A 22,928-nucleotide genomic window follows, 5' to 3' on the forward strand; every position below is an offset into this window, starting at 1 on the left:
GTGGGATTTCCGGGATAAAACCTAGCCTATGTCACTCAGAAATGATGTAGCTTTCCAACAGTGAAAGAATTTTTCAAATCTGCCAAGTAGTTTCGGAGCCTATTCAATTCATACAAACAAACAAACAAACAAAAAATCAAACCTTTCCTCTTTATAATATTTGTATAGATAACATTGTAATAACAATAATTTTTATATAATATAAAATTATACTAAACAGAAAACAGCTACCAAAAAAAAAGATTTGAGAAAATCCGTTGTTTTTGGGAACGTTCGTCAAAAATTGAATCAACTGCTTCGTATATATTTATATAATTTTAAATACTTAAAAAAAACAAAATTATGATGCAATATCACAGTTGAAAGAATATATTTGACCACGTTGACTTTTTAATTTTAAAATACCTATTTATTATTTTAACATAAAAAACAAAGCATTGAAATTTACTTTCTAATATTCTAATTAAAAAATAACACACTATTGTATATTCGTGTTTTATTTTTCTTTAAAAATAAAACACCGTAATATTTTCTCTTGAGTTACATCTTGAACCATAAACACAAAACCATCACAAAAAAATTAAATACAAAAAAAAAACAGGGCAAATTTTGTATTATATTATTATAATTATAATAATGCTATAGAATGTGATAATAATTTATAATAAACTTAACGGTTTGGACGCGGGCTTCTCTATGTACATTAAAGCCGTGGTTTGATCAGCATCTGAAATCAAAAATTCAAATTAGATAAGTTATCACAAAAAACAATATTAAAGTTTAAATGTAGTAATATCTCTTTCAATATCGCGATAGAATTTTAAATATTACCTTAGATATTGCATTCAAGAACAATCGTATGAATTAGTTCGGTCGCTTTGTCATAGATGACGCTATATCAAGTAGACATTTTTATGAAACAAATTACGAAATTGTACGCCTATTGCAATTTTGAAGCAGTATATAATTAAGAATAAAAAAAATGTGATAAATGCAGTTATGCTTAGAAATTATCTTGAATTCATTAATTAAGATATAGTAAATGTCTCGCGCATGCATTTCACGTTATGATTGTTGGTCATTTAAACGCAAAATTTAAAACCCCTTGATTTGGTAGTTCAAATACAATAAAGTAATACACCGATACATAGCTATGGCTGGTGCAGCAGCGAGTGCGGTAGCTCACCATGACAAATGAAATGCAATGGCACCTTCTACTATTGCATTTCATACAGCTGGTGCAAAAGCTAATTTATTATCTATTTCCTACTTTTATTTGCACCTTTTACAATGCTTCGCTATGCTCCTTCCTCTATCCAATAGGGAATATTCATGTTTTTCTTTTTTGTCTTAAATTAATAGTTTACTATTCTATAACGTAGAAAAAAATATTAATGAGCTTCCAAATACTCTAGATATTTTTATAAATGAAATTTAAAACTTATAAAAAATTTAAGCAGTTCAAACGCTGCCATTTTGCGCGCGCTTTGCGTGACGTCACATGACACGTCCAGTGGGTGTTCACCTTAGTGTTTACTGTGGAGTGATGAATACAATGTCTTGTCAGATGACGTCACATTTCGTTCGCCCAGTGGTGGCGCGTTTTGGAAGTTTGAATTTCGTTTAAATAATAAGTAAATAAAAAAAATCCTTTTCATTATAAAATTACGATAGTAAGTATTCGAGAAAAAAATATTTTAGGCCATTTCAAATTGTATGCATATTCCCTATTGTTCATTTTCTTCAAACTTTTCCTATATCCTAAGGTTGCCTGGAAGATATCGCTTCTTAGCGATAAGGCCGCCTATTTGTACCGCTACAGTGTATATTATTATTAATGTTTGATTTTGTTTTGTTTTGTGTGTGCAAATAAAGTGTTTTTTATTTATTTATTATTTATAGTAGTCAGTCGCCTAGGCGGCTGCGGTGCGTGCGCTAGTGCAGCAGCGCGGGCGCAGCTGGTACCATCCATTACAACCAACCAAGAAGCTTATATCTAATACACTGGAGATTGCACTATGACCATTAACTTGTATCAAGAAAATATGACGTTGAATGACGCCTGTATGTTTTTTTATTCCTTTCACACCACCTTGCTAAGTTAGGTGTGAAAGGGATAAAAAAACATACAGGCGTCATTCAACGTCATATTTTCTTGTTACAAGATAATGTTCATACTGAAATCTCCAGTGTATTAGATATAAGCTTCTTGCAACCAACCAACCAGCTGTTTCCATAGTAACGCAGCAAATACCATACTACTATTAGTTACTAACCTAGGTTGCGGAAGTTGTGCCGCAACGCGTGCGGGTGCGGCAACCTAGGCGGCTACGTAAGCAGCTGGTGACCTATCGTTTCTTCTTTCAGACATCATCTAGGTTGCGGTTGCGGCCGGTGCAGCACGCACGTGTCCTTCAGCTGGTACCATAGTTATCTTATATCCTATTACTACGACTACTACTACTACGACTACTAGTATTGTAGTACCTAGGTTGCTGCGGTTGCGGCGGCTGCGGTTGCGGTTGCGGCAGCTGGTGCGGCAACGTGTGCGGGTGCGGCATCTGGTGCGGCATTTGGTGCGGCAGCGGCACCGGCACGTACGGCACGTACATCGGCTTCGGGTCGCGCATTAGCTCGTGGTATAGGTTTAGGGCGTCCACTGGAATAAACAAATAATAAACATTGAGATATAAATTGTGTTTTTAGTAATAAGTAATACATTGCGGCCCTTGATCAACTTAGGGCGGGCGTACATGGACCGCTTCAAGCAGTTGAGACCGACGGCTTGAAGCCGTGACCGCGCGGTGAACTATAGACATTCATTCGCTGCCGTACACGGACTTCTCGAGCCGTCACGACCGCTTCAAGCCGTCAACTGCGCGGTTTGTAGCGACAGCTCGAGCAGTCAACGACCGACCGCTCGAGCAGTCCGTGTACGTCGCTCAGCCGTTAACTGCTTGAGCTGCCCGTGTACGGCCGCTCTTAGGGTAAGTGTAGAAGGGTGTTTGCGAATCATAACCTATTGACATAAATCGATTAATTTAGTACTTGAACGTCATACTTTTAAATATTTTAAAAAAGGTATCCATTCCATAACATATTATATAAGTAAGGAATTTAAATTGGCGAAACATTTACAAAAACATTTTTCATTACACATAACTTCCATATAACTCAAACTTTAACCCACCCAATTCCGCGCTCAACTGCGTCAGTCTTGCATGACGTCTATCAGCCCGCTCTAGCTCGGTATCAACCAACGGCCCCATAGCGTATACCTGTTAGAGAAACAACAATTATTAAACTAACAAGCTCATGTTCATAAAATAACTTAGTCCTTTAGACTAGATTGAATAATGATTAAATAATAATGTTATTTTTGGCAAAATTAGTTTGTGCAAGTGTTATAAATAAATAAATCTATACTATTATTATAAAACTGAAGAGTTTGTTTGTTTGAACGCGCTAATCTCATATCATCATGTTAAGACAAACAGTAGCGGATCGCTGTGGGTATAACCGCGGAGCACAGCTAGTAAATTTTATAAGGTGATATTTTAAAGGAGCATCTTTTTTAAAATAAAAATTGAAGTCCCCGGCACGTGAAGCTAGCGCACTAGCGTGAAGCCAATTGATGTTTTATAATAATAGTTCACACTTTTACATGGATACTCATAAATATACAGAATATTATAATCATAAAATTACAAATATAAATACATTTATTTAAGTATTAAATATTCTATTTAAAGCTAATTAAGTTTTACACACTCTCGCTTCCAACTCGGATAGCCTCACGTCATCCTGCGTCTCGCCCGTGGGGTCGGCTTCATGCAACAGTGACAACGCTTCGTCCATCGAAGACTCGTCAATGCGTACTGTTTCACTCGCGAATTGCACCGTCTTGCCGCTAGATGTCGCTGGGCGCGTTACTGCTTCTGGAATGTTCGAGTATTTTCGAGATTATGTGGAATAGTTAAGGGAAAAAAAATGTGTGTGTGTACTAGTGTACACACGTAAGAAGTGAAACTTTTTTATGACCTAACTATTTCAAAAAATAATTTACTATATGCAACTTTACAGAAGTACGTCGAATCAAAGATGGCGCGTAACGAAAAAATGTTACACTAAATTCTTTTCCAACCGCGATAAAGAAGTTTCACTTCAATAACTGTGAAAACGTAATGTCTTCGTATATCTATACTAATATTATAAAGAGGAAAGGTTTGTATGTATGTATGTATGGTTTTCACGCATAAACTACTGGACCGATTTTGATGAAATTTGGCACAGATAATCTTTAGACCCTGAGAAAGAACATAGGCTAACTTTGATTGCGAAATATGTACCACGGGCGAAGGCGGGGCGGACCGCTAGTAAATGATAAAGCCAAAAAGATTATGCAAATTTTATTAAACCATTGAGCCCCAAACGGCCCGATCGGTCCCAGACACAATAGATTTTCTATTGTGTCTGTGGTTCTAGGGCCTGAGTTACTAAAATTTATTATTATTATAAACTAGTTTACAATGTTTAATGAATCATTTAATTTTTTTCATTCAAGACAAAGAATGACTAAAAGTTGTAACTTCTAGTACAAGGTATGGATAAAAATTATTTAATTGTTTTATTTATGGGAACAAAAACATATAACATACACAAACACATTATGTGTTCTTGTGCCAATTGAAAATAGATGTTTATTAGTTTATTTCTTATAAAAATTACCTGGAGCAGGTTCTGTGAGATCAGAGGTAACAAAATTAGCTGGGAACAGGCCTTCGCCGCGTTCATTGCATCCCTTCCACCAGTTGGGGTCACTTGAGTCCGTGACATGCACTGTAATTACAAAGGATAATATTATTTACTAGTGCACCGCGGTTTCACCCGCATTGCTTCCCTCTATTGGTTTTAGGGTGATGATACCTTTAACCTTCGTCCAGAAATGGGTAACACTGAAAGAATTTATCAAATCGGACCAGTCCCCGAGATTAGCGCGTTAAAACAAACAAACTCTTCAGCTTTATAATATTAGTATAGATATATAAATTATACTGTTATGTTGTAGAGAACTATATTTTAATCAGTTTAATAATTGAACAATAATTGAAAATCTGTATTGTTTTACTCGATTTTAATGCAACAATGTATGTAATAGCAGTAAATCATTGTTCTGATAAAGAAACTATGTGTAAGTAATTTCATGAACACTAAGTAAAACATAAAGCATAATAATTTATTTTATTCAATTATCATTGTAGTACATATTTATATATCCAATACAAAGTATTTTATGTCTATCATTGTTTAAGCAAAATATGTATTTACAAATTTTTAGACACATTATTACATAACTCAAGTTTTACTCTACTCACGATGACGGTACTAAAACAAAGACGGTAAATCATCACCACACTATCAACATACTCCTATTTTTCCCTGAACATATTTACAAACGTAAAACTCACCGATCTCCCCCGCCATGAACGTCAATTCATTATCTTCAGCCGCCTCAAAGTCATACAACGCTCGGACCTTTCTCACAGGCGTGGGAGTTGGGACTGGTGCGTCAGTCGCTTCCACCTTTGGGTATAGGGCTGTACTGGCTGATGTGTTCGCTTCACGGAGGGATAGCGCTATGGCCCGGGCTAGTTCTTCTTGTTCACGTTGCGCGGCTGCGTCTTTGGTAGCTTGCTGGAAAGGTTTCAATGTTTATCTATTTATTTATTGAAGTGAAAACTTCTTTAGCGGCGTTGGGTATAAAATCTTAAACTCGCGTCAGGACACGTGACCTGATCGAAAAAGCGTAAGACGGGTGCATATCAAACATGTTCAACGTTAATAATCAAGTTTTCACTTCTGCCGGCACTCCTGGAGTGCAACCCGTCTTTTTTTTTATTTATTTAGGTATATCAACAGATCGCGCATACATCATTCCTTAATAATAAGTACAAAGTATTCTAATGCTTGGCCCTATTATAGATGTACACAGCATTACAAGAAAAACTAAAGATAAATGTAGTCAACGAGGATGGTTTATACAACGTGGTTTTACGTAAATATATTAACTCAATAATTATTGTGTGCTATGTATGAGCTAGGTCTTTTTGTTTACGTTGGGCAGCCGCGTCTTTAGTCGCTTGCTGGAAGTTTAATTGAATAAAAAAGACGTGTGGCACTCGGGGACCGCCGCGGTAAAGCTATTGCATAGCATGCCTTCAAGCCACACCTCCGTGTCCGTCGGAGTGGGGAGCGTGAGGTTTTTTCGTTACGGAATTTCTCGATTCGGTCCCTGCGCTCAAGGCCCGCGATAGAAGCTATGCAATAGCTTAATAAATGTTTGAGTTTGAGTTTGTTTCAGTTTGATGGTGTATGAATGAATGTGTGTGAAAACAAAATAATGTTAGTATGTGAGCTGCAATATGCTTTGCATAAGAATGTACTTAACAGTGATAATGACGTATGGCAGTAGATGCGGGTCTGCCGGTTTTGGATATTAATTTTTAAGGAAATTTCTAAAGTAGGTAGTATAATCATTGTTATTCATGAAGTAATACAAGCTTGTAGAACTAGTAATAAAGTTTTTCAACTATATAAATTTTCATTCCCCTAATATTTTGATAAAAAATAAATGCTATTTATTTTATTATTTGAAAATCATTCAATAATAATTACCTGAGCTTCAGTAGTCGGAACACTAGTCTTTTCCCCGAGCTCTGAGCACAATTTATTATGCAACGACGGTATGAGATCCAGCTGGGGGTCATTACGGAATTCACCCTCCGCCCATTTGCGGAGTAGAGACATCAATTTCTGAGACACCGCCGGTTGGGCGCGCGAGAGGAGTCTACGGAACTCCATTTCGAACTCTCTGGACGCTACTTCGAGGTGAAATATCTTTCCGCAGTTGGAGATACAAGCGTCTAGTAGGGTAGCGGCGTGAACTTGAACATGAGGGTCAGGGTGGGCCAAACGACGCATGACAGCGCGAAGACAGTCACGTGAGTTGGTCGCACTGGCGCCGGCGCGGTCGCATATTTCTAGGATCAGACCCCATTCTTCGCTGGTATTGTTTTCGCTGGTTGCACGTTCTGAAATGAAGTTTGATGGGAAATGAAGCTTTTAGATTATAGCTTTGTTTTATTTGACGAATAAGTTTTAACCGAGAAATGAAAAACAGCCCCTTAAATTGAAATACAGATTTTAATGAATTCACGTAACAACTTAAGAGAAAAAATTTGTAAAGAATTTGAAACATGACAATAATTAATTGCTGTCATGATACCTGGAAGCTTTGTTATATGAAATGCTTAATATACCTATTATAGCTTCTCCAAATTATCCATATCTTACTGACCCATACAACTTCACCATTCGGAATCTGGAGAACCTCAATAAGTTGACAATGTGACAAACAATCTCATCGTTGTCTATAGATTTTATTTGCGTTTAAAATTATCAAGTACTCATATCTTTTAACCATAAAAAGATGATATATTTTGACCATTTATGTATGGATGATTTTTTTTAATGCTTTTTCTAATAAACTAACAGGTAGAAATGCTTTTTCACATTAAAATGACACCAAGTAAAGCCAGAGTAGGATGCTAGTATCCATTTAAAGAAATAACTTAACTAGCTTACCGCCCGCAGCTTTGCCCGCTTTGTCTAAAACCTAATTAATTATATACTAAAACCTTCATCTTGAATCACTCTATCTGTTAAAAAAAAACCACATCAAAATCCGATGCGTAGTTTTAAAGATTTAAGCATACAAAGGGACATAGGGACAGAGAAAGCGACTTTGTTTTATACTATGTAGTGATAGTCAGCCTTCATAAAAAACAGAATTTGATAAAAGCAAGGACCACTATTAAAATAGTGGCACCATTGTAAGATATACACAAAGAATTTTCCTATCCTCAATCTAATCAGAAATGAAATATCTGTAATTAACTTGTTTTTGTTTGTTACATAAAGTACAATATGATGATGAAAGATGGCTAATTCCAATGAAAATCGACCAAAGGATAAGAAGACACAGGTACATCAAAAAAATATCTACAGTATACAGTATCTATTGTAGATATTATATTTAAATCATTTTCCTGCATTAAGGTTGATGTTCCGACCGTCCCTCCATACATTTTTGATTACCTCTAAACACTTAACACAGACACTATTTCTTTAAAACTAATCATTTTATCACTTCTCTATAATGAAATGTGTGCGCGTTCGACCTTTTTAATCAATAATTTACAATATTTACTTAGAAAAACAACAGTAAAATACCGGAAAAATTTGACACTTCTACAGTAGTGTGCGTGACTTTTGCCAAGCGAAACACGACATAAAGCACGACATCTAGCGCATAGACTATATACTTATTACAGATCTAGCGCGTCAATGTCTAAACGAAAGGCGATGTTTAGACATTGACGCGCTAGATGTCGTGCATTCGCGTTCGTTATCTTATGCATAATGAGCATAATTCTAATAAATCAAAGTTCTGTGTAAAAATTGAGTAATTTCATTTCCAATCGTTCAAAGAAAATAACAATAAAATAAAATAAAACTAATGACCTTAGAAACTATGTTTTTTTTTATTTATTACTCATTATTGTTCGTCCGTCGTAGGTCTGTAAACTGTATTGTACACTGAAGGTAAATGGTACTGTAGGTACTTTAGTTCGGCGTCGTCGCTCGTCGGCTTGATATAAAATTACATTCTTGATTTCATTGACACGCGCTATGATTTGCGCGCGGAATTTCTTGTGTTGTGAATTTATTTTTGTATGCTATGCATTTTAATTGATTCAAATTGCAATGTTTCTCTAGTATGCATTTGAGACTATATTGTAAATTGTAATAATTGATCGTGGGTATAGTAATTAATTATTCTAATAACGCAATTAGTAATATATGTATTTTCGGTGGGATTCAAAACAAAAAATTGGCCCGTGATTTTTATGAAATTTCACCACATTGCAAATCACATCAATCATAGTTCATACACATGTATGACGAAAGTGATTAGTATTGTGGCTAACATTGACTCATCAGTTCATCACTGAAACCAGTGATAAATCAGTACCTATATCATATTGTGTTTGAATATTTTTAAACAATGATATAAGTATACAATTATTATAAATCGGTAAACTATCAAAGTAATCACAAACTTGCAAACATTGGTAAAATGTCCAGTAGTTTATGAGCCTATTCATTACAATCAAACAAACAAACAAAGTTTTCCTCTTTATAATATTAGTGTAGACAAACACTATGAATACGATCACGAATGCAAATTCGGGGATTTTCTAATTATTGCTAAATAATAATTGAATTCGTTTTGAAATACTCTATAATTTTTAGTGTATAAATAGACATTTATAATGTGGTGCTCATTTTTTTTGTACTGCTAACGCTATTGTAGGTACCTATTTTCGTTGTTTTATTTCAAGTGAACACGGCCATACAATTTTGTCACGAGCCGCCTATGATTGTAGGTACTTTTGTTAGGCTCCTTCGTCGTCCGCGTCGGCTCGAAAGTTCTTGATTTCATTGTCACGCGCTATGATTTGCGCGCGGATTTTCTTGTGTTGTGAATTTATTTTTGTATTATTATTATTTTTTATTTTTTTTTTTATTTTATTGATTCAAATAAAATATTTCACTAGTATGCATTTGAGACTATATTGTATTATGTATAATTTATCGTAGGTATAGTTATTCTTATAACGCAGTTATATTTTCGGTGGGACAATTTGACCCGTGATTTTTCTGAAATATCACCACGTTGCAAATCACATCAATCATACACACGTATGACGAAAGTATAGTGGCTATAATTGACTCATCAGTTCATCACTGAAACCAGTGATAAATCAGTATATCATATTTTATTGTGTTTGAATATTTTTTAAACAACGATATATACAATATTATTATAAATCGGTAAACTACCAAAGTACTTCCGAATTTTCAGACAGACAAACAAGTAGTTTGAACACGCAGTTTTCTTATACTAGTAGCAAAAATCAAAACCATAATATTATGTTTACCTACTATATTTTACTAAAAGTCGAGTGCGTCGAAATCGTAAATAATAATATGTTTTTCACCTTCCTGGTTATTTTCCCATAGTAAATAGTGTTTTAGGTTTGTTGTTGTAGGTAGGAATAATAATAATTATTCTTACATGTTGGTTATGAAATGTATATTGAAATAATTTACTTTTACAAATCATTAGTGATATAAGTTTTGAGTGAAAATGCTTGGATCAGCATAATATTATATGGTACTTCAAATACATGTTTTGATAAAAAAAACAATAGTGTAATAAAATAAAACTGCGTTTTATTGTAATCAATGTTGACAATTTTAAATTCCAAAATTATTGATCAATAAAATAGTTTACACCAACAAATATAACTTGTATTTTTATAACAATCGTTCATAATATAAACCGTAGCAGGTGGCGTTTTGAAGTTCTGTCTACTCATACAGAAAAATAGAAAACTTGTTTTTTTTGTAAACAATTTATTACTCATGTTGTTTGGCAACTCGAAGCGTGGTCGTCCGTCGTAGGTACTTTTGTTCGGCGTCGCGTCGTCGTCCGCGTCGGCTTGATATAAAACATTCTTGATTTCATTGACACGCGCTATGATTTGCGCGCGGAATTTCTTGTGTTGTGAATTTATTTTTGTATGCTATGCATTTTAATTGAATCAAATTGCAATATTTCTCTAGTATGCATTTGAGACTATATTGTAATAATTGATCGTGGGTAGGTATAGTAATTAATTATTCTAATAACGCAATTATATTTTCGGTGGGATTCAAAACAAAAAATTGGCCCGTGATTTTTATGAAATTTCACCACATTGCAAATTATATATTATACAATTACAAATTTTACAATTACATATTATAAATCGGTAAACTATCAAAGTAATTACAAACTTGCAAAATATGCTTTTCCGAATTTTCAGACAGACACACAATTTTATTAGTTTGTTTTAGCAAAGTAGGTACCTATACCTATACGCTTACGTCGCGCGTCGCGTCGTCGAAAACGGTGCGCCCAGAAACAAACATACCTAATTCAGTTACAATCCTTTTTTTGTTCCGTAATTTATTGTATTTATTCTAATACGATTTTTTTTATTCGTCGGCCAGTTCTACTAGGTATAAAAAGATAAAATTGAAATATAATTATTGTAGCGACAGCCATATTATGTTACTATGTTTTCGTAAATATGTTTTTCACCTTCCTGGTTATTTTCACATAATCTTATCTTCTTATATATAAAAATGAATCGCAAAATGTGTTGGTAAGCGCATAACTCGAGAACGGCTGAACCGATTTCGATCATTCTTTTTTTATTATATTCCTTGAAGTACGAGGATGGTTTTTATGTAGAGAAAACGTAAATATTATGTACCACGGGCGAAGCCGGGGCGGACCGCTAGTATATATATATAAATGAATCGCAAAATGTGTTACGCTTCACAGCAAGAAGAAATGTACCATATGTACCCGCACAAAGTCGATATTGTGTTGCCTACCGTTCGACTCAATGGCTAGGGTTGTAACTACCTTTAATAATTATTTATTTATTTATTTATTTATTTATTTCTTTGTAATCATACAGCATTACAATAAGTAACAATTTCTAATATATTAGTACAGAACTAAGAGCCAATTAAGATTACTACTTAGATAAGTTAATTTTTTAAATGACATATTATCAGAAAAGAGTGTATTACATGTTTTGGTGAATTATATAATATCTTAAGAAAGGTTAATGAATAATTAAACAGTTAAATCTGAAATCTCCCTTTGTGTGCGTGTGTGTATGTGTGTGTGAGTGTTAGTGTGATGTGAATGTGTGGTTGTCTGGACTTGCATGTTAGTACTAAAGCCGAATTGTATGTGAATTTTGTTAATTTCTTTTATAAATCTTTGCTTTGATAAAAGGAAAACATCTAGTTCTCTATAGTCTTTATTATATATATGAGAAATTCTACACATAATTCGATTCTTTGCGTAATTACTACTAGAATTAGGAGTGTAAAATAATGATGTGTGACGAGTTCTAAACTGAGGGGTGTTGAAATACACCAGTTCTAGGAGTTCCGAAGAATCAATTCTTCCATTGCATAAAGCATGAAGAAATAATAAGTCATTTTTAATACGTCTAAGTTGTAATGGTTCTAATTTAAAATATAAGCAAACATCCGTATATGTGTTGAAGCAGTGTTTAGCTTTAAAACACAAAAACCTTAAAAACCTTTTTTGGATAGATTCTATTCTATTTACGTGTTTAGCGTAATATGGAGACCAAATATTTGAGGCATAATCGAGTATACTCCTGACAAATGTAGAATACAAAACTTTGATACAACTAATATTTTTGAAACTTTTACATGTGCGTTTGATAAACCCAAGTTGTTTAAGCGCCTTATTCACGACTACGTCCATATGCTGTGTCATACTTAATTTTTGATCGATAATTACACCAAGATCTTTCACCCAGTTGACTTCTTTTATTGGATCGTCATTTAATGTATATGTGAATGAAATGGGTGCCTTTTTTCTAGTAATTGATATTTTTTGACATTTTTTAATATTGACAGTAATTCTATTTTTTCTATAATAGGCTTCTAAATTAGTAAGGTCGCTTTGAATATTTTTACAATCATTAATAGATTCAACAGCAAGATAGATTTTTTTATCATCCGCATACATTAGATATTTAGAGTGGATAAAACAGGTGAAAATATCAAACAGATAAGCGTTGTACAAAAGAGGTCCAAGTATTGAGCCCTGCGGAACTCCAGATATGATATTTACGAAGTTACTTTTAGCTCCTCCAATCACTACAGCCTGCATTCTTTTACTGATATAAGAACAGATCCATCGATATAGATCACCTCGTATACCGATAGCATATAGTTTTTTAAGAAGTATGATGTGATCTACACGATCGAATGCTTTTTCGAAATCCGTGTAGATCACATCCACTTGATTACCCCCATCCAGTTGTTGCAATGTATAGTTTGTAAGTATAGATAAGTTTGTTACGGTAGAGCGTCCCTTAATAAAGCCGTGCTGTTCTGGCGGAATGAATTTATATATTAAAGGACTTATTCGAAGATGTATAAGTTTTTCAAAAACTTTACTGAGTGAGTTTAATATAGAAATCGGCCTATAATTGATAATATGGTTTTTAGGACCCGATTTGTATATAGAGACAATAAGAGCTTCCTTCCATTTCGAAGGAAACTCACCAAAATGGTTTACTGACAACGAAAATATAATGGACAAGGGTAACGCTAAAGTTTCAGAGCACTGTTTTAAAAAAAATGGTGGTATTTCATCGCTACCTGCGCCCTTTTTCCCTTTAAGTGACTTTAAAACACGTTTAACCTCAGAAATTTTGAAAGAAATATTAGAGATAAGTTCATTATTCGGACACGAAACTGGAAGGTTGAATTCTTCATATGACTTAGCAGGTTCATCAAAAATGCTATGAAAGTGTTTGTTGAATTCAGTGCATATGTCTGTTTCGGTACAAAAAATTTTATTTTTATAAATCATACTTTTAGGATATCCTTTTGAGCCCGTCTTTATAGATTTTATGTACGACCAAAAACAAGTCGGATCTTTCTGAATATACGATTGCATACGATCAAGGTAGAGTGAAAAACATTTTTCCTGTAGAATCTTTTGCCTCGAACGAAGTAGACTAAATTCATCGTAGTCAAGGGGATTTTTGTATTTTTTCCATCTTTTGTGAAGTTTTAATTTATCTTTTATTATATGTATTAAAGCTTTGTTGTACCACCGGGGAAAGTTTTTCACAGATTTATATGTTTTTGGAACGTGTGTGACAAAACACTCATTTAGTATCCTGTAAAACACATCAACTATATCATCGATATGATCACCTATTAAAATGGATGGCCAATTAATTTTTGAGAGAAAATCATTAACGTCTGAATAGTTAGCACGGTAAAAATTGTAACGGACTGTCTTTGATTTCTTTATGTATTTGATACTTAGTTCAGAAATATCTATTTCCAAAGCAGGGTGATATATATCTTCAGGTACCAAAGGTCCCGACGCTTTACTGACATCTATTCGGAAATTAGAAAAAATTAAATCAAGTATGTTATTCTTGTCGTTTGTTATAAAGTTGTACTGATCTAGACCGGAAATACTACACATGTCCAAGAAGTCAGAAGCAGCAGTCTGCATTTCAATAGAGCCTTTTTTTAATTGCATAACATTAATTGGGGACCACTTGACATTTGGCAAATTAAAGTCACCAAAGATTAAGAAATTATCGCTAGGAAAATCAATGAGTAATTTAGATACTGATGCAGTAAACATTTGAAGAGTTCGGGCCTGATTTTTATCAGGAGGTATATAAGCTACACAGATATGGAGACCTCGATTATTGTGTGATAGGACAGTTGTTGAAGGTATACTCACCCACAGACATTCGACGGCCTTAGGTCTCCAATCAGTCATAACTTGAGCTTGAAGGATCTTGTTACAGCAAATCATTACACCTCCACCTCGTTTTTTTGTTGAGGTAGTACAGTCTCGGTCATTTCTAATGATATCGTAGCTGTCATCACACAACTCCCTATCAAAAATACCTTCCGCTAACCATGTTTCCGTGATTAAAATGACATCAAAATTGTTCAAAAGAATATTATTATAAAATTCATGTGTTTTAGTTTTAAGTCCTCTTACGTTCTGATAGAAGAAATTAATGTTATTAGCCATTACTATAATTTAAATAGGAACTAAAATAATTAATATCCGACACTAAAAACATGTTATTTAATTCGGCTATTAGTGGTTTTGTTAATTTATGTGTGTTATTTGTATTGAAAAAAGTGTGTGTGTATGAAGATGTATGGGAGATATTAACATATTCTACGGGTATAATTATAAACTTAAAAGTGAACATTTTATCAGCAGCAAGAATAATAGTTGATAAATTAATTAATATATTCGGCTTAATTATACAATTTTTTGTAGATCCCGCTTTGAGTTTATACATAAAGCTGGAGATTCTTCTGATTTTCTTAAAAAAATATTACAATTTCTAACCCATACAAATTTATAAGAGTTCTGAACAGCCAGATCCTTAGTTTGTTTCAAGAGGGCCTTGTTCTCAGGAGTCAGGTGTTCAAAGACGAAAAACTTAGTAGTAGGACCTTCCACACCAACATTGTTAGTATTTATACCCTTTTTCTTACGTATACCAGAAAGAATTTTATCTTTGTATAGGCGGTCCTTCAGTTTTACGACTAACGGCTTGGGACGCCCAGGTATATTTTTAAATGGTTGGACTCTGTGAGCAAATTCAATTTGATCGCTGCATAATATTATACCCGCATATTTCGCAATTTCAGTAATTATTTGTTTAGGATCTTCGTTTGTTTTTTCGGGTAGACCAATTATTTCCAAATTCCATTGCCGCGACCACTGTTGCTGTTTGTTCATGAGATTACGTAACTCATCCATTTGATTATTTTTGTCTAGAACTACAGCTTCTAACTTTTCAAAATTTTGTTGGAGATCTAAATGTTCAGATTGAAGCATATCGTAGGATTCCTTAATTGTTTTAACTTCCGTAGACATTTCCGTAAGTTCATTCTTGATTTTTTTTAATAAACAATTTTTTATTTCATCCAGAAAATCTTCTTTTATCTTTTTCAGTTTTTCATCCAGCAATTGTTCAAAGTAGCTTAATAATTCGGGTGTCGTTAGGGCTGCATTGGTGGTAGATGGGGGATTGAACTCCGGTGTAGCTCTCGAACTTTGTCCGCCGACATCCGAAGATGGTTGGCTCTGCTGTTGATGAACTGTATTCTTCATACCGCCGCGAACTGGTGTATTACTGTTGTCGCCTCCTTTGCGTAAGGCAGCCGTGCAACTAGGGCATTTCCATTGGGTACGCATGGAAGTAGAATTATTCCCAAAATCAACGCATTCGGAGTGAAAAACAAGCGCGCATGTAGTACATTTTATGCGTCTCTGGGTGACACTTATGCTATTTTTACATGCCTCACATAATAGACCCATATTTAGTTTATTATTTTTAATATAAAAATAAAGTAAAAATTTGGCCTATAGTTGGGTAATTTCTTGGTGATGGCAACACTGAAGCACGTCAGTACGACAGCGATCTGTTGTCTTTGGAAGGCGGAAATGTCAATAACTTCATCTGACAGAAACTTCAATTATTTATTTTATCTCTGTTTACCTTCAGTTTGTAAAAAAATGTTGTAAATAGAAAACAAAATGTGCCTTTTTACGCCAAAATTATAGTTCATTAAGTTTATTCTTTTACTTAACTTAGTTTTCACAGTTCACTTTAACACGTTTTTAAAAACCGCACTATGAAACACACACTCATCTATTTTTAATACATTAAAAACTCAGCAGCAAATGTTTATCGTTACTCAGATGACAGATAATGATACCTATTACGATATATATAATGATATGATACCAAACTAATAAACCGAGTGATGCGAAATAACCATAATTCTTTTAGAGTTTGATAAAATGATCAGGCAGGTATTTTCTTTAATCCTCTGAATTCTCGGTTACTAAATTGTATCGTTGAAATTATTCTTAATCGCGTAAATTTAATAAATAATCATATGGAAAACACTTTTCATTTGTTTTTTTACTTTCACGCCCAACTACTATACAATAATTACGTTGTTTCGGTATTTTGACGAGAAAACGCAGGAAACATCCGTTGTATCATTTTAGATAGATTGTATATTTTGTATCTGTAGAATTGAAATCAAAGCTATGTATATGTTGTCTCCATTCTTTTCTTATCGGATTGTTGATCCCAATGCGAATGCGTCACTTAAATTTTATAAAAGACAATTAAGAACATCAAAAATAAAGTGATACGTAAATATTTCACAGTGCAATATATTATGTAATTAATAATAATTATATATTTATGAAAAAATAATTACATCAGATTTAATAATAGCAATTGTTTTGAATGTACATAATATGAATAAATGATTACATCATAATAGTAATAATCACAATTGTTTTATTTCCCATTTGTTGCAACCCTAGCATATTTTCATGTAGCAGCAGAAGTACCTACACTGGCGGCGCGGCGGCATCGTGCGACATCAAAGGCATTGCCTTACTAGGTAAGTTTATAATGACTCATTTCTTTTATTATATAATTTACGTTTTACTTTTACAGAATCCGATTCAATGGATTATGAAGACGAGTCACACAACGCCATACGATAGTGATGATGAATGAACATTTCAATAAATGCATGCGTGTTTTTTTATGTTGTTTTGTAATTGTTAATTGTTTCTTAAATAAAGAAATAAACTAAATATTTAAATGATGATTTGTTATTTGCAACACAACTTTATATTTGAGATTCTTTACAAATGTATATTTAGTTTTGTATCATCAAATTTATAAATTTTATTCCATAGTTTTCAAAATTAAATGTAAATGACCATAAAAACATTAATAAAGTAAATCATTGATGTAAGGTCAGGGAACGTAATACATATAACATCTGACCATGTAGAAGCTAAGTCTTGTTGACTGCTGAAGTCTGTAAAGTTTTGTTGTCTGCTGAAGTCTGTACGCAATGAAAATGTCTGCCGTTTCGAAAATAAGTTTTTAAGACCCTAATAAATAAAATATATGAATGGCAGATCTGGTCAAATACTTTCAAAATTGTATTTTTTTCAGCACTTTCATAAGTGTCTGCCAGAATGTTATCCGCGTGATAATGGTCTGCCATTGTTATTTTCCGATAGTAATAATAATCTATTTTCAAATATCAAAATGGCAGACGTGGTCAAATGGTTTCAAAGTTCGCCAAAAATTTCCACCTGTCTTACCTAAGCGCGCGCCCCGTCCACCACTCTGGGCTTAGTGACTCCTCATCTCATGTATAGTAGGTATAGGGGAATCAACACACAAAAATCCAGGTCTGGTCAAATACATACAGGTAGCTTTGCGCTAGCTCTCTAGCTATTACTTCTTATGGAGAGAAAACGTAAACATGTACCACGGGCGAAGCCGGGGCGGACCGCTAGTAAATAATAAAATAATAAATAGTGTATTAGATTTGTTATTGTATCTTGTATACCTACGAATAATTATTCTTACGTCTTGTTGGGAAATGTTCAAATACCTACCTATTGAAATAATTTACTGTTACAAATCATTAGTGTTATTAGTTTTGAGTGAATAGGCATGGATCAGAAATTCAGAATATAATATGCTACTAACTACTCAAATACAAACAAACACCACTGACCTCTATAACTATAAGTTATAGAGGTCAGTGACCGTCAGTGACAAACACTATGGATACCTACGCTCGCGAATGCAAATTCGGTGATTTACTAATTATTGATACCTAGTCATTGAATTCGTTTTGAAATAGCCTGTACTTTGTAATTTTTAGTGTTATAGACATTTATAAAATGTGGTGCTCATTTTTTTGTAATAAATCATCCCGAACGCTATTGTATTTTCGTTGTTTTATTTCAAGTGAACACCTATACAATTTTGTCACGAGCCGCCTCTGGCCTCTGGGTGAAATAAACAAGTCAAATGATTTTTGTTCTAATTGTATTTTGGTAGTAGTTTGTTTAGAATTTACATTACCATTGTTTAATTTTTACCTACTATATTTTACTAAAAGTCGAGTGCGTCGAAATCGTAAATATCTTTTTCACCTTCCTGGTTTTTTTCCATAGTAAATAGTGTTTTAGATTTGTTGTTGTATGAATAATTATTCTTAGCATAATATTATATCATAGGTATATGCTACTTCAAATACATGTTTTGATAAAAAAAAACAATAGTGTAATGTAATAAAATAAAACTGCGTTTTATTGTAATCAATTTTGACATTATTTATTTCCCAAAATTACAACAAAATAGTTTACGCCAACAAATATAACTTTTATTTTTATAACAATCCTACTTGTTTTACATTCACGCCATCTAGACTTAAATCTTTATCATTTTTGTATACGTCTGTGTGTGTAAACGACCCTGTATGCAATGACAGATGTTATAATGCATTTTTTTACCGAATTGGGTGGACTTTAAGGCAATGATATGACATATTTCAATAAAATATAATATTCAGTAACCGCCATGACTATTCCTACGACCTTAATCTTTTCCAATTACGCAAAAACTCAAATAAACTAGAAATGTAGAATTCAGCGCCATCTAGCGGGACATTGGCTGGGAACAGATCGTAGGAATCACCTTAAATAGGTCAATGAATCTTGAAAAAGTTCTTGCTAAAATGATTGCTAGCGTAATGTCTTTTATATTCTCTATTTAGAACACTATAATTAATGAGTCATTGATAAATAAAAAGGCAATAGTTCGTACAGAGATAGAATGAGTGCAATAGTCGATAATATTATGAAAGATAAGAAACAACACTGTACCTTACTGATGAAGCAATAACAAGTAAATTATGTTGTATTTTTTCATTAACAACTATGCAAAGGTTAATAAACTTAATTGACTACGTACCAACGTCCTGGTCAAACGGTGATGAGGTTCCAAAGATCCCCATTTTTTACTGCACTAAATGAAACTCACTAATTTGTATTGTTCAATTTATTAATATGGAAACTGTTCGTATATATTTTACATAAAGAAAAAATGGTATTGACTCAAGATTACTAACTTGTATGATTTTATCTTGTTGTTAATCTTGTTAAAATGATTAATTTATGCTTTTCACAAACAAGCGATTTGTCACCATCACTGTTTTCTAACTTTCAAATGTCAAAAAATAAATGTCACTGTTCACTGACACTGTCCTGTAGTGTCAAGTTTATACAGATAATAAATAAAGTTTTATCTATTGTCACAAACTGTGGTCACATGGTGGTCACAAACATTGAAAATATTTTTAACAAACTCGAAATAAGCATGGAGTGCGCGACACGAAAGGAGTCTACACTAATTTATTTAAGTGTTTCATTACATCTGCTCATATTTTTCAGAGTCACTTTAGTAAGAAGATCGTAATTATTTTTCAACAATATTGCTGACCTGTCAAGTTCATACTTTCGCCGTGGGACTTCCTTCGTGGCGATTGCTCTGTTAGAATTTTTACTCATTTTTGGCCTTGTTTTACTTTAAAGGTCATATAAAGTCTGTAATATATTTAGTTTCTTGATGAACAACAACACAATGATTGTTAAATACACAGTTAAATGATTGTTTAAAATTATTTATTTATTTAATTTATATTATTAAGTTTTATAGATAATACTAGCGGTCCGCCCCGGCTTCGCCCGTGGTACATATGAAAAATAGATGTTGGCCGATTCTCAGACTTACCCGATATGCACAGAAAATTTCATGGGAATCGGTCCACCCGTTTCGGAGGAGTATGCAGACTAACATTGTGACACGAGAATTTTATATATATAAGAAGATGAAGATATTTTATTAGTTTATTGGAAGGCATTCAAAATAATAAGCTTAAGCCTGTACACATGTACAGTGATAGATTATAGTAACAAAAATATTGTTTATAAAATATTGCTATTGAACTTTTACTATGTAGGTAGGTACTGGGTGTGGTAAAATATTAAAAATATTAAATTTTGACATAACGATATTAAAATTCTAATATAAAGGGTTAATTCGGTATATATATTTAAGCAGATATCAACCAAATTAGCACCTTCATTACCGCCTACTAATAAATCAACAGACTAAGCATCATGCGCTCTTTGAATTGAAATGGCGTGAAATGAAGCTACTATCGATTTTGTCACGTACTTCGTCAATGACTTCAACTCTTTGAAGCATTTCCGTTAGTAATGGCGAAGATAAATTTAAAAATATTTATGCAAATTCAGATTTATAAACTTAAAGACCGCTAATTATAATTTAAATAAAATAAACCTTTTTTTTTGTATCAATTTTTTGTACTGATATGAATACAAATCTGTTTAATTTAATTTACATATTGTTATTATAAAATAAATAGGTACCTATTAAAACTTAGGATATGTTTTATCTGCTCATAAAAGTAATTACTTACCTATATTGACAAGTCAAAAATAGCAACTTGCAAGTATTAGTTATAGCAAGCAAAATTGCAACAATCCGAACAGGAGAATAACATTTTATACCAACCGACAGATGTCTCTGCTATAATACTCTGCGTTATCGAAATAGTACCTATATTATTAGTAGTCTGTGGTAATATATTGAGAATTTAAAAATACTTAAGATATATAATTATTAATTATTATTGATTAAATATAGGTAGTGTAATTTTCATTAAATTGTAAATGGCCTCTAAATTATAAAATACAAAATTTACATAAAATATAAACATTTTCACGGTCAAACTGCGCTTTGCTTGTGTCCATGAAAGTCGAAACACACGCGCGTACAAAATAATATACCTAGGTAGTTACTTAATACGTGCCTAATACACTGCACACATACACACTGTTATAATTTAAAATACAATTCAACAAAATAAACCAATTTTTTTATATAAAATATTAAATCCACAATCCATATACTAATAATATAAATGCGAAAGTAACTCTGTCTGTCTGTCTGTTACTCAATCACGCCTGAACTACTGAACCAATTTGCATGAAATTTGGTATAGATATATTTTGACACCCGAGAAAGGACATAGGATAGGTTTTATCCCGGAAATCCTACGGGAACGGGTTTTTCTCTGAAAACGCGGGCGAAGCCGCGGGCGGAAAGCTAGTAATATAACAAAATTAACTGGTTTTAAATACTTATTTATAAACTACTTAGTTACTAGACAGTTAGGTTTACCTAAATAAAGACATTAACTTTAGCGATATTTTCGAATTATGTGTGCTATTTAAATATAATAATATATTCTGTGTTTAATAAATTCGCATTTATTTTACTCCGGAATTCGGAACCATTTGTAGATTTTTCAACATTTTCATCCAAACAAAATGATTACAATAGATATGTAAATTGTAATTAAAAAGTTGAAATTCAAGATATTGTCATCGCTTGATGACGAACGAACAACCTTGAGAAGGTTTGAATATATGTTAAATAAAGTAAAAAATCGAGTATGTGACATAGTAAGTATGTACGGTCTATCGCAATGACCTTAGCTTGCATAGCTAAACATTTCCGTGGTGCCAACTCTGTCGTTGCTACCTATTGGTCACTTACTAGTTACTACAGCCACGCGCACAATTTTATATAATACCACAGACTAATAATAATATACTACGTATATACTAGCGGTCCGCCCCGGCTTCGCCGTGGTACATATTTCGCAACAAAAGGTAGCCTATGTTATTTCTGAGGGTCTAAAGATTATCTGTGCCAAATTTCATCAAAATCGGTCCAGTAGTTTACGAACCTATTCATTACAATCAAACAAACAAACAAAGTTTTCCTCTTTATAATATTACTAGCATTCCGCCTGCGGCTTCGCCCGCGTTTTCAAAGAAATACCCGCATAGTTCCCGTTCCTGTGGGATTTCCGGGATAAAACCTAGCCTATGTTACTCGTGGATAATGTAGCTTTCGAATGGTGAAAGAATTTTTAAAATCGGTCCAGTAGTTTATGAGCCTATTCATTACAATCAAACAAACAAACAAAGTTTTTCTCTTTATAATATTAGTGTAGACATGGACTAATAGCTATTAGACATTAGTCCATGGTGTAGATTAGTGTAGAAAAATATTATAATCATTGTGCGTGCTTGCACACATCCACTTTGTTATTATCACGCATGTGTGCTATTATGGTTATTATCAACATTAAATCACGCGCGTCCCAACAGATGGCGCTAGTAGTCGTCGATCGTAGCTGCG

General features: G+C 33.3%; 1 protein-coding gene across 2 annotated transcripts; it reads right to left on the reverse strand.

Annotated features, from left to right (window-relative positions):
• Positions 1-569: 569 nt before the first annotated feature.
• On the reverse strand, positions 570-19,851 carry Stam (signal transducing adaptor molecule). Of its 2 annotated transcripts, none has more exons than XM_090110584.1 (8): positions 19,605-19,851; positions 6,676-7,091; positions 5,469-5,694; positions 4,729-4,839; positions 3,772-3,935; positions 3,191-3,278; positions 2,488-2,659; positions 570-727 (listed from the first exon to the last, which is right to left on the reverse strand). In XM_090110584.1, the coding sequence occupies exons 1-8, from the start codon at positions 19,645-19,647 to the stop codon at positions 721-723; spliced, it is 1,227 nt and encodes a 408-aa protein (XP_089966710.1). In that variant the 5' UTR covers positions 19,648-19,851; the 3' UTR covers positions 570-720. The 2 variants fall into 2 exon arrangements, with proteins under 2 accessions (XP_089966710.1, XP_089966701.1); XM_090110575.1 differs by having other exon boundaries at positions 3,772-3,938.
• Positions 19,852-22,928: the final 3,077 nt, after the last annotated feature.

The sequence above is a fragment of the Colias eurytheme genome, chromosome 2 (genome assembly GCF_061535395.1).
Source record: "Colias eurytheme isolate Ceu_HAF_F1 chromosome 2, ilColEury1 Martin Lab GWU primary, whole genome shotgun sequence".
In the NCBI taxonomy this organism is placed as follows: domain Eukaryota; kingdom Metazoa; phylum Arthropoda; class Insecta; order Lepidoptera; family Pieridae; genus Colias; species Colias eurytheme.

What these genes read in the sequence shown, in the direction of transcription:
- Stam (XM_090110575.1), bottom strand. Translation starts at nt 19,647, where the DNA reads ATGGGGATCTTTGGAACCTCATCACCGTTTGACCAGGACGTTG. An exon ending in GTTCATGGCGGGGGAGATCG is followed by an intron (nt 4,840 to 5,468) that starts GTGAGTTTTACG and finishes TTGTAATTACAG; the next exon opens with TGCATGTCACGGACTCAAGT. An exon ending in TCTCACAGAACCTGCTCCAG is followed by an intron (nt 3,939 to 4,728) that starts GTAATTTTTATA and finishes CGAACATTCCAG; the next exon opens with AAGCAGTAACGCGCCCAGCG.